Source organism: Balaenoptera physalus (assembly GCF_965194825.1).
Source record: "Balaenoptera physalus genome assembly, chromosome: 1".
Lineage (NCBI taxonomy): Eukaryota > Metazoa > Chordata > Mammalia > Artiodactyla > Balaenopteridae > Balaenoptera > Balaenoptera physalus.
The window spans coordinates 138,445,695-138,459,252 of record NC_138882.1 but is presented as its reverse complement, the minus strand read 5'-3'; the positions used below and the strand labels follow the sequence as shown (position 1 = coordinate 138,459,252).

Genomic DNA, 13,558 nt, shown 5'->3' with positions numbered 1-13,558 from the left:
AAGAATTTGTCCACTTAGATAGCCTCAACCACCAGAGGGCAGACAGCAGAAGCAAGAAAAACTACAATCCTGCAGCCTGTGGAACAAAAACCACATTCACAGAAAGACAGACAAGATGAAAAGGCAGAGGGCTATATACCAGATGAAGGAACAAGAAAAAACCCCAGAAAAACAACTAAATGAAGTGGAGATAGGCAACCTTCCAGAAAAAGAATTCAGAATAATGATAGTGAAGATGATCCAGGACCTCGGAATAAGAAAGGAGGCAAAGATTGAGAAGATGCAAGAAATGATTAACAAAGACCTAGAAGAATTAAAGAACAAACAAACAGAGATGACCAATACAATAACTGAAATGAAAACTACACTAGAAGGAATCAATAGCAGAATAACTGAGGCAGAAGAATGGGTAAGTGACCTGGAAGACAGAATGGTGGAATTCACTGCTGCGGAACAGAATAAAGAAAAAAGAATGAAAAGAAATGAAGACAGCCGAAGAGACCTCTGGAACAATGTTAAACACAACAACATTCGCATTATAGGGATCCCAGAAGGAGAAGAGAGAGAGAAAGGACCAGAGAAAATATTTCAAGAGATTATAGTCGAAAACTTCCCTAACATGGGAAAGGAAATAGCCACCCAAGTCCAGGAAGCGCAGAGAGTCCCATACAGGATAAACCCAAGGAGAAACACGCCGAGACACACAGTAATCAAATTGGCAAAAATTAAAGACAAAGAAAAATTATTGAAAGCAGCAAGGGAAAAATGACAAATAACATACAAGGGAACTCCCATAAGGTTAACAGCTGATTTCTCAGCAGAAACTCTACAAGCCAGAAGGGAGTGGCATGATACACTTAAAGTGATGAAAGGGAAGAACCTACAACCAAGATTACTCTACCCGGCAAGGATCTCATTTAGATTTGATGGAGAAATCAAAAGCTTTACAGACAAGCAACAGCTAAGAGAATTCAGCGCCACCAAACCAGCTCTACAACAAATGCTAAAGGAACTTCTCTAAGTGGGAAACACAAGAGAAGAAAAGGACCTACAGAAACAAACCCAAAACAATTAAAAAAATGGTCATAGGAACACACATATCGATAATTACCTTAAACGTAAATGGATTAAATGTTCCAACCAAAAGACACAGGCTTGCTGAATGGATACAAAAACAAGACCCATATACATGCTGTCTACAAGAGACCCACTTCAGACCTAGGGACACATACAGACTGAAAGTGCCGGGATGGAAAAAGATATTCCATGCAAATGGAAATCAAAAGAAAGCTGGAGTAGCTATACTCATATCAGATAAAATAGACTTTAAAATAAAGAATGTTACAAGAGACAAGGAAGGACACTACATAATGATCAAGGGATCAATCCAAGAAGAAGATATAACAATTATAAATATATATGCACCCAACACAGGAGCACCTCAATACATAAGGCAACTGCTAACAGCTCTAAAAGAGGAAATCGACAGTAACACAATAATAGTGGGGGACTTTAACACCTCACTTACACCAATGGACAGATCATCCAAAATGAAAATAAATAAGGAAACAGAAGCTTTAAATGATACAATAGACCAGATAGATTTAATTGATATTTATAGGACATTCCATCCAAAAACAGCAGATTACACTTTCTTCTCAAGTGTGCATGGAACATTCTCCAGGATAGATCACATCGTGGGTCACAAATCAAGCTTCAGTAAATTTAAGAAAATTGAAACCATAAGAAGCATCTTTTCTGACCACAACGCTATGAGATTAGAAATGAATTACAGGGAAAAAAACGTGAAAAGCACAAACACATGGAGGCTAAACAATACGTTACTAAATAACCAAGAGATCACTGAAGAAATCAAAGAGGAAATCAAAAAATACCTAGAGACAAATGACAATGAAAACACGATGATCCAAAACCTATGGGATGCAGCAAAAGCAATTCTAAGAGGGAAGTATACAGCTATAGAAGCCTACCTAAAGAAACAAGAAAAATCTCAAGTAAGCAATCTAACCTTACACCTAAAGGAACTAGAGAAAGAAGAAAAAACAAAACCCAAAGTTAGCAGAAGGAAAGAAGTCATAAAGATCAGAGCAGAAATAAATGAAAGAGAAACAAAGAAAACAATAGCAAAGATCAATAAAACTAAAAGCTGGTTCTTTGAGAAGATAAATAAAATTGATAAACCATTAGCCAGACTCATCAAGAAAAAGAGGGAGAGGACTCAAATCAATAAAATTAGAAATGAAAAAGGAGAAGTTACAACAGACACCACAGAAATACAAAGCATCCTAAGAGACTACTACCAGCAACTCTATGCCAGGAAAATGGACAATCTGGAAGAAATGGACAAATTCTTAGAAAGGTATAACCTTCCAAGACTGAACCAGGAAGAAATAGAAAATATGAACAGACCAATCACAAGTAATGAAATTGAAACTGTGATTAAAAATCTTCCAACAAACAAAAGTCCAGGACCAGATGGCTTCACAGGTGAATTCTATCAAACATTTAGAGAAGAGCTAACACCCATCCTTCTCAAACTCTTCCAAAAATTGCAGAGGAAGGAACACTCCCAAACTCATTCTATGGGACCACCATCACCCTGATACCAAAATCAGACAAAGATAATACAAAAAAAGAAAATTACAGACCAATATCACTGATGAATATAGATGCAAAAATCCTCAACAAAATACTAGCAAACAGAATCCAACAACACATTAAAAGGATCATACACCATGATCAAGTGGGATTTATCCCAGGGATGCAAGGATTCTTCAATATATGCAAATCAATCAATGTGATACACCATATTAACAAACTGAAGAATAAAAACCACATGATCATCTCAATAGATGCAGAAAAAGCTTTTGACAAAGTTCAACACCCATTTATGATAAAAACTCTCCAGAAAGTGGGCACAGAGGGAACCTACCTCAACATAATAAAGGCCATCTACGACAAAGCCATAGCAAACATCATTCTCAACGGTGAAAAACTGAAAGCATTTCCTCTAAGATCAGGAATGAGACAAGGATGTCCACTCTCACCACTATTATTCAACATAGTTTTGGAAGTCCTAGCCATGGCAATCAGAGAAGAAAAAGAAATAAAAGGAATACAGATTGGAAAAGAAGTAAAACTGTTACTGTTTGCAGATGACATGATAATATACATAGAGAATCCTAAAAATGCCACCAGAAAACTACTAGAGCTAATCAGTGAATTTGGTAAAGTTGCAGGATACAAAATTAATTTACAGATGTCTCTTGCATTCCTATACACTAATGATGAAAAATCTGAAAGAGAAATTATGGAAACACTCCCATTTACCATTGCAACAAAAAGAATAAAATACCTAGGAATAAACCTACCTAGGGAGACAAAAGACCTGTATGCAGAAAACTATAAGACACTGATGAAAGAAATTAAAGATGACACCAACAGATGGAGAGATATACCATGTTCTTGGATTGGAAGAATCAATATTGTGAAAATGATTATACTACCCAAAGCAATCTACAGATTCAATGCAATCCCTATCAAATTACCAATGGCATTTTTTACGGAACTAGAACAAATCATCTTAAAATTTGTATGGAGACACAAAAGACCCCGAATAGCCAAAGCAGTCTTGAGGGAAAAAAACGGAGCTGGAGGAATCGGACTCCCTGACTTCAGACTATATTACAAAGCTACAGTAATCAAGACAATATGGTACTGCCACAGAAACAGAAACATAGATCAATGGAACAAGATAGAAAGCCCAGAGATAAACCCACGCAACTATGGTCAACTAATCTATGACAAAGGAGGCAAAGATATATAATGGAGAAAAGACAGTCTCTTCAATAAGTGGTGCTGGGAAAACTGGACAGCTACATGTAAAAGAATGAAATTAGAATACTCCCTAACACCATACACAAAAATAAACTCAAAATGGATTAGAGACCTAAATGTAAGACCGGACACTATAAAACTCTTAGAGGAAAATATAGGAAGAACACTCTTTGACATAAATCACAGCAAGATCTTTTTTGATCCACTTCCTAGAGTAATGGAAATAAAAACAAAAATAAACAAATGGGACCTAATGAAACTTAAAAGCTTTTGCAAAGCAAAGGAAACCATAAACAAGACCAAAAGACAACCCTCAGAATGGGAGAAAATATTTGCAAACGAATCAACGGACAAAGGATTAATCTCCAAAATATATAAACAGCTCATTCAGCTCAATATTAAAGAAACAAACAACCCAATCCAAAAATGGGCAGAAGACCTAAATAGACATTTCTCCAAAGAAGACATACAGATGGCCAAGAAGCACATGAAAAGATGCTCAACATCACTATTAGAGAAATGCAAATCAAAACTACAATGAGGTATCACCTCACACCAGTTAGAATGGGCATCATCAGAAAATCTACAATCAACACATGCTGGAGAGGGTGTGGAGAAAAGGGAACCCTCTTGCACTGTTGGTGGGAATGTAAATTGATACAGCCACCATGGAGAACAATATGGAGGTTTCTTAAAAAACTAAAAATAGAATTACCATATGATCCAGCAATCCCACTACTGGGCATATACCCAGAGAAAACCGTAATTCAAAAAGACACATGCACCCCAATGTTCATTGCAGCACTATTTACAATAACCAGGTCATGGAAGCAACCTAAATGCCCATCAACAGACGAATGGATAAAGAAGTTGTGGTACATATATACAATGGAATATTACTCAGCCATAAAAAGGAACGAAATTGGGTCATTTGTTGAGACGTGGATGGATCTAGAGACTGTCATACAGAGTGAAGTAAGTCAGAAAGAGAAAAACAAATATCGTACATTAACGCATGTATGTGGAACCTAGAAAAATGGTACAGATGAACCAGTTTGCAGGGCAGAAATTGAGACACAGATGTAGAGAACAAACGTATGGACACCAAGGGGGGAAAACCGTGGTGGGATGGGGATGGTGGTGTGCTGAATTGGGCAATTGGGATTGACATGTATACACTGATGTGTATAAAATTGATGACTGATTAAAAAAAAAAAAAAAAAAAAAAGAATTTCAATTATTGTTTTTCCTTTCCCTAAGTTAAATTTAGTTCTGTTTCAAATATAACTGACCAAATTTATAGTCACTTCTGCCTTTGTCACACTTTCAACTCCATCTTTTTTGGTTGGTTTGTTTGTTTAAAGAGATTAAAGATATTTATTTTATATTCTGCATATAATAAAATTACATGCATTATTACATACATAATAAAATGTACAGTCTGTGCAAAAAAAAAAATTTGTCCATTTCATCTCAGTTTTTGAGTTTATGGTATATTGTTCATAAAATTCCCTTATTGTCCTTTTAATATATGCAGGCTAGGTAATGATGCCCCTTTCTCATTCCTGATGTCGGTAATTTGTATTTGTATTTGTATTCTGACTTTCTGTCCTGATCACTTGGCCATGGTTTAGCAATTGTACTGATCTTTTCAAAGAACCAGCTTTTAATTTCATTGATTTCTCTACTGCTTTTCTGTTTTCTATTTCATTGATTTCTGCTTCCTTCTATTTACTTTGGGTTTAATTTGCTCTTATTTTTTCTAGTTTCTCAAGGGAGAGGCTTAGATCACTGAATTTAAATCTTTCTTCTTTTATAATACATATTAATTTCTAGTTTAATTCTGTGATCAGCGAACGTACTCTGTATGGTTTTGATTCTTTTAAACTATGACCACTTGTTTTATGCCCCAGAATATAGTTTATCTTGGTGAATTGTTCCATGTGCACTTGAAACACATGTGTATCCTCTTGCTATTGAGCGGAGTGCTCTACAAACGTCAGTAGGTCGGCTTGGTTGACGGTGCTGTTCAAGTCTTCTCTATCCTTAATGACTCTGAGTTTGTTTTATCAATTACTGTAAGGAGAATGTTAAAATCTCTACTATAATTGTAGGTTGGTCTATTTAGAACAGAAAGGTCTGTTCTATCTGTTTTTGCTTCATATATTTTGAAGCTCTCTCATCAAGTACATACACACTCAGTATTGTTATACCCACTAATATTAACCCTTTTAGCATTATGGAATGTCCCTCTTTATGGTATAGTTTCCTTTATGCTTATTCTATTTAAGGTTTATTGAGTTCCTTGTGGGTGTAGGTTTAGACTTTTCATCAAATTTGGACAAAAAAATTCAGCCATTATTTCTTCAAATATTTTTTTTCTCCCCCACCCCGCCCCTTTTTCAGGACGATACTTACACAAATGTTAGACCCTTAATATTATCCTACATGTCACTAATAATCTGTTTGTTTGTTTTCTAGTCTTTTTTTCTGAACTTCATCTTGAATAGTTTCTATTACTATTTGTTTAATTCACTGAACTTTTCTTGTATAGTACCTAATCTGTTTGATACCTTCTGCTTTATTTTTCAATTCTGATTATATTTTTCATCCCTAAAAGTTTCACTTGGGTCTTTTTTTATATCTTTCTTTTCTCTTCTCATCCTTTCTCAACAGTCCTTCACTGCTTTCAATGTACAATTCGACATCTACTAAGTTCCGATCATGTGCCAGGCCCCATGGTAGGCCTCAGAGCACTAAGCTGAAGATGGTTTAGTCAGGTTTTCTGATAGTGAAGGGACAAACGGCAGCAATAAAAACATACCACCTTATATTTATGGAGCACATTATAGTTTACAAAGTGCTTCTGTACATGACCTGTCATTTGATTCCTACAATAGAAAGGCCAAGCCTTATTATCCCCAGAAGACAATGAGTGACTTACTTCAGGTAACACAGCTAATCCATGGTAGACTTAACATATTTCAAAGCCCAATGTTCTCTACACGGAGCATCAAATTTTATTCAGAAAAATGCCCCAAATATTTAGTGCACAGTCCCCTTTGGGAACATAATAACTATACAGAATATTAAAATAAATCTCAAGGACATAATTCCATTTATAAATAATTCAAAAATAGAAAATTCTCACAGGATTTTTTTCTTTCCCTAAATACTCAGCCTGTCTCTGGAGAAAGCCAGTCAACGGGACAGGCAGCCTGTTGCATTCCCCTGCTTTGCCATAGGAATGGATCTTTGGCAAGCAGCAGACATTTGAATGTATAGCTGCAGGATAAATATGACCCAAACAGTCCTACAGTACAAAGGAGTCCACTCTCCTTTTATTATGCCATAAAGATGGCATAATAAAAACAATAAAAGCTACTGCTTATTAAGCTATTATGCTCTAGGCTCAGAAATATTAAGTAACTTTACCAAAATTATTCAGCTAGTAAATACCTGTTCAGCTCCATAACCTTCATCCTGCTATCTGGACTACTAGGGAAAACGAAAGACAAGGCAATATATTCTGAACTTTCTCCTAGATGGTTCCACATGGTTACTGAGTCAAAAAGCGGAAGTTCTAACTCTATCTCTGCCATTAATCTTCTGTGAGGCCATCATAAAGTCATTTAACCTTTCTAAACCTCTACCTATATTACAAATATAGAAAACTACTCCATCTGTCTCTTGTGAGAATCAATTGAGAGAATAAAATACAGACTCTTTAAATGTATACATAATTTACATTCAGGGAGATTATTCACTTAAACTGCTATCACTGTTACCTCTCAGTGATAGATTTACAAGCGAATTTTTCTTCTCCCTAAGATAGGAAATAAAGAAGGCACGGTGAGAATGTACTTTGTTATTCAATTTTTAAACAAAACAAAACTTCTGCCTCTAGAGAAAACTGATAAAGAGCCATTGTGAAGAAAATGAGCTGCTTGGTCATTCTGTGTGGCACAGAACTAGATGGGCTCTCTGACACAAGGCCGGCAATGTTCAGTGCTGGCTGAGCGCGGGCTGTGGTTATAGACTGAACATACAAACGTGCTTTCTAAGGCTTTCCTTCTGTTTTGAATGAAGTCTCTGGTTCTACAGGTGCTGACAGTGTAACGTAATACACACCACAGGCATGAAAAGAATGTGGCATAAGTAATGGGCAAACAGGTCATATGGACCTACCATTTCCTAAAACTAGGCATTTGGTTTAAATAAGACTTTTAGTTAAATAAAAATATTTAGAAAAAAACTTTAATGAAAAAAATGTGTTCTTTAGTTGCTTAGGTTAAGGAAATAAAGAAAGAGAGGGAGACTCTGAGTAAGATTAGGCAGTGATCAATAACATAATGAATAAAATCTAGTGAAGGTACACCTGAAACTAATGTAATATTGTAAGTCAATTACACTTCAGTTTAAAAAGAAAAAAAGAAAAAAAAAAAAGAAAAGAAAATCTAGTGTAGGAATACAATCAGATTTTGTCTAATCAACTAGCTCTAATCGATGGATCTGCCTATCTGGACCAGTATCTTGGTGAAAAGTCTGAGGCTATGTGCAGGCTTAGCAAGAAAGTGCTGGGACAACTTGGCAATGTCTACAATGCAATATTAGCACCAAATCACCACCCTGATCTAGTGAAAAGCAGGGAATAATTTCAACATGTACCTGAGTCTTAGATGCAACCGTTCTCACTCCCAGGAAAATTTGTTAAGCCAAGAGTTGCCAATTTACTTGAGATTTGAAATAAAATCCAAAGCATCATTGAGACATTTTCTTATGTGTCTGGATACCTCCCTGCTTACTATAAAGACTAAAAATAAACAAACCACTTAGTCTTTGGACTTCATGGTTAAAAGAAAAAAAAAGGTTAATGAATTCTATTTTGAAAATTCATTCCCCAAAAAACTCTTGAGAAAAAAAGTGAATCCTTAGCCTAGAAAGTAAACTGCCAGGAAACTTGCTAAGGCAGAAGACAATGTCCGTGGTGTAAATGATCTGCATGGTTCCCCCCGACCTTGGAAAAGTTAGACAAGTTCATGCAACCAGTGGTCCTAGTTAGCACCCCATCTTCTGCACTACTGTAACCATCTGCCTGCCTCCTGCTCCTAGTTCAGAAAAGGAATAGGAACCCACATATCTTCAATACCCCTTCTTGCTAGGTTCTGCTGCCTATGTTAAAACCTACATACCATGTCAAAACTACACACTCCAGTACTAGTGTCAATGGGGTCACTTACTCTTATTTGAAAAAAGCATATCCTCAAAGGCAAGAATGGCTAAAAACATTACTTTGTCAAACAATATACGGGCGAAGAGAAAGATCTAGTCATTCATAAATAAAAAATAACTGATCCAACCCACTTGTATTACATTTGAGAATACCAAGGCCCAGAAAGCCGGAAGGTCCTGTCTCTATGTGGAAAGAACACTTCAGGGTTTGAGAATCAGTCTGCAATGATCCACAAAGGGACCCAGAAAAGATTAATAACGCTAGACAGGCTAAAGCAACAGCCTAAAAATTCTTCATTATTTAGTAGTAATGCTTAGTAATGCTACACCTCCCAGGAGATGATCTGTGCAGGAACTTTTCCCGTAAAACTCATCGGAGCCATGTAATTTAACCAGTGATATAATGAAGACGTTATACAGTGTACCAGTGCTTACAGTGCTGGCCTTGTGAGAGCTACAGCAAGGGGTCTGTTCTCCCATCCCTACGTGAGAACACCTAGCAGGGCGTGCTGTCAGAAAGCCAGACTCCAATTCCTGAGACTCTGAATCACTGGCTTTGTGCTACAGACATTCCCTTTTGGAGGCAGCGACTAACAAGTTTAAACACAGTCTGTCCTTTGGAAAGTCATTAGTCAACTGATGCTTGTTCTGCCTTTATCTACATTAACTAGATATCTTTGGTTAATAGTAATGTGGCTTTTGCGTGATACACAGTTTTTTTTTTTTTTTTTGGCTTGTTGGGTCTTCATTGCTGCGCGCGGGCTTTCTCTAGTTGCGGCTACTTTTCGTTGAGGTGCGCAGGCTTTTCATTGCGGTGGCTTCTCTTGTTGCAGGGCACGGGCTCTAGGCACGTGGGCTTCAGTAGTTGCAGCATGCAGGCTCAGTAGTTGTGGCACAGGGACCCTAGAGTGCGTGGGCTCAGTATTTGCAGCTTGTGGGCTCTAGGGTGTGCAGGCTTCAGTAGTTGTGGCTTGTGGGCTCAGTAGTTGTGGCACACGGGCTTAGTTGCTCCACAGCATGTGGGATCTCCCCGCACCAGGGATCAAACCCATGTCCCCTGCATTAGCAGGCAGATTCTTAACCACTACACCACCAAGGAAGTCCCATAGCTTTTTTTAAAGGAGAATGTTTTAAAGTTAGAAGACATGTGTCTAAAAAAACTAAATGCTGGATATACTGGTTCCTTTGTTTCTGGTAAACCTGGGACGTTGAGAACTTAAACTTTCTGAAAAATTACACGCACACATTTGGCTTCTCAGAATGCTTTGCCAAGGACCTTATTAGTGCTCACTGGGATGAGTTGTTCAATTGCATCTTGCCTTTCAATTTTTATGGTAATTTAGTTTTTTCTTCCTTGGCCTTCATTCTTGCTTAAAGGCTGTGCCAGCTCATCAACTGCTCTATGTAACTCCTGCTTCCCTGGGGAGCTGACCTTTCAGAGCCCTCTTATTGGATTCCTGCCCTAACAGAGGGAAGTTTTCCCTCCTCTCCCTACTAAGGTTAACAGTGGGATTTTGAGAAAAATAATTTGGATCTGATTTTGCTTCAGTCTGAATCCTGGGTCAAGAGTCTGCAACTCTGAACAATGAAAAACAAATTTATTTGTCCCACCTCCCCCACTTATTTTAAAATTTACAATTCATCACAGGATAGTCATTATTTATAAAGAAAAACTTTATCTTTTATTTTCCTTTTATAAAATGTAATTTAAAATACATTTATATGGTTCTACTACAATCAAAAAAATATAAGAAGACAAATAATGAAAAGTCTCCCTCCCACTTTTATTCTACACTTACCCTGTTCTCTCTCTCTCTCTCACACACACAAATTGGTGGTTACGTTATTAGTTTCATGCATATTCTTCCACAGTTTCTTTACTTAAATAGTAAGTAAATTAAATGAATGTATATATATATTCTTATTTTTCCCTTTTTATTTTACTCAGAAGTTAGTAAACCATATGCACTGTTTTACACTGTGCTTCTTCATTCAACAATTTATCTTGGAGATCTTTTCATTCAATACACAGAGAGCTTACAATCAAAAAAGCTCTGGGTCAGGAAGGCCAAGAGTCCAGCAGATGAGAGCAGTTTATCAGCGTAGATTATCAGGAGGCAGGGAGCAGCTGGGCTCATGCCAGCTGTCAGAACAGCAGCCCAGTCTCCACACTGGCGTGCCTCCTACTCCTCAGAAACACTGCCTCAGCCCTGAAACATGCCCTACCTAGAGAACCAACCAACTCAGTGGACCCAGCCTACTAAGTTACCACATGACAAAGTGGGTCTGGACAGCAGAAGGGACTCATTCAAAGTCAGACAGTGGTCACAAACAGAACTGGAGTTTGCTGGTCTTTTGCATTCTGGCCCCAAGTCCTCTCCACTGTACCACCGATGTCACAAACTTCTAGGGACGTGTCACTGTCTGCAGAGTAACTTGCAAATTCCTGTGTCTGGCACTAGTCCCAACTTGGAAGGAAGCGGAGTGTGGTGTGGCAGGAAGAAGGAGACACTAGTCGTAGAGTCAGAAAATCTGGGCTCTAGCCCTAAGCCCTCTGTGGGCCCAGTTCCCTCATCTGTGAAATAAGGGTCTGGAACCACACGCTCTCCAAGGAATCCTCTAAGGGCTCCAAAGTCGTTGATTTCTACCTTCTAACCACGTGGAAGAGTCTGGTCCTTGCGGCTGGGCCTGTGCCCACACTATTAATTCCACCTGGAACGTACCTTTTGTTTCTCTGCCTCCACATCTTCCAAGGCCCACTCTGACTTCTCCTGATACTTGCCACTCCAGAAAATGCTCCTTGTGAACAAGCTCCTGCCTCAGTCCTTAGAACCTGCTCTTCCCTCGGCCTAGACTACTCCTTCCAAAGAGCCACACAAACTGGTCTCTCAGTCCATTCAGTTCAGTGTCTGCTCAAACGAAGCTTATAAAGATGCTTTCCTTAATCATCTTATCCAAAATAGCACTTCCCCAATCACTCTTCTCGTTTTATCTCTCTTCACAGCTCTTATTACACAATTTATGCTTAGTCTATCTTACCCCACTGGAATGCAAGCTCCTTTGAAGCAAAGACATGTCTTTTTTTAACTTAGAACAGCACCTGACACGTAATAAGCACTCAATAAATATTCGCTGAATGAAATAATTATTTGTAAACAATTAAGTAACAACAAAGCCAAGCTTCAGGGACTCCACTTCTAATACTAATCTGAGGTATTTCTCCCATTCAGTAGCTTGTTCTGTATGCATGGAAGTCCTGAACGGGGGAAAAAAACAAGTCAGGGACACAGCAAGTGGCTTTGGGAGATAGATGTGGTCAGGCAAACAGCAAGAGATCTCCCTGGAGTCAGAGAGACTGGTTTTAGGGAATTCCCTGGCAGTCCGGTGGTTAGGACTCTGTGCTTTCACTGTCGAGGGCACGGGTTCGATCCCTGGTCAGGGAACTAAGATCCCACAAGCCACAGGATGCGGCCAAAAAAAAAGAAAGACTGGTTCTAGTGCTGAACTCAGCCACCGTGTAACCTCAAGCATGTCCTTAACCTCTATATATCAGATAACAACCTACCACACAGGTACACAATGAGGATTAAGGAAAACGATTAATGTGGAAGCATCTTATCAGGCATTGTACAAGGCATCATACCCTATAGGTGAAGTATTACTTGAAGGTCAGAAGTAGACTGAAATTGTTAACATGGGAACAGCTTTATTTAAAGATAAACTGTTGGGACTTCCCTGGTGGCACACAGTGGTTAAGACTCTGCGCTACCGATGCAGGGGACCCGGGTTCAAACCCTGGTCCGGGAACTACATCTCACATGCATGCTGCAACTAAGAGTTTACATGCCACAACTAAGGAGCCCGCCTGCTGCAACTAAGACCCAACACAACCAAATAAATAAATAAATAAAAATTAAAGGGAAAAAAAAAAGATAAACTGTCATGCCAAAAGTGTCCATTCTTTAAAAAAATACATGCACATATACGAATGTTTGCCCACTTATATGTACACATATTTTGAAGGGAAAACCCAAGCCTCAAAGACACACTGACTATGAACCTGACTTACCAGAAAACACTTACCTGAAATCCTGCCACATATTCCACTCTGTAATGTGAACCATTTTTGCCAGAACTTCAGACAAACAACCCACTACTATGAAACTGAACCTTCCAGTGGAAGAAATCAACTGCAGCCTCTCGTAGGATACTATGAGCCTCTAGGATGCGTCAGGGCATCTATGGCTTCCACCCACTGCTTCTGTGCTGATTAATAAAAGCAAACCATTCAACCACTTCTGTAAGTTGTATCTCTAACAACAACCCCCAGAACAGGTTAGCATTACTTGTTGCAGTTGGTGGATAAGAAAACCAAGCCCTATCTCCTCTAAAAATCCAAGCTTGATATTTAACCCACACCAGTTTCTTCCTAACCTGAATACTTATAGTACTGACTGACGGGCATGCA

General features: G+C 38.3%; 1 protein-coding gene across 4 annotated transcripts in view; it reads right to left on the bottom strand.

The window, feature by feature from the left end:
* SLC35D1 (solute carrier family 35 member D1) overlaps nt 1-13,558 on the bottom strand; it is a 61,208-nt gene that overhangs the window by 33,271 nt on the left and 14,379 nt on the right. For 2 of the 4 annotated variants that reach the window (XM_082420922.1, XM_082420920.1), the window contains one exon: nt 8,527-8,565. The exons of the other annotated variants lie outside the window; for them this stretch is intronic. In XM_082420922.1, the coding sequence (XP_082277048.1) occupies nt 8,527-8,565 (39 nt within the window). The remainder of the gene's footprint in view (nt 1-8,526; nt 8,566-13,558) is intronic. 4 annotated transcript variants of the gene reach the window in all.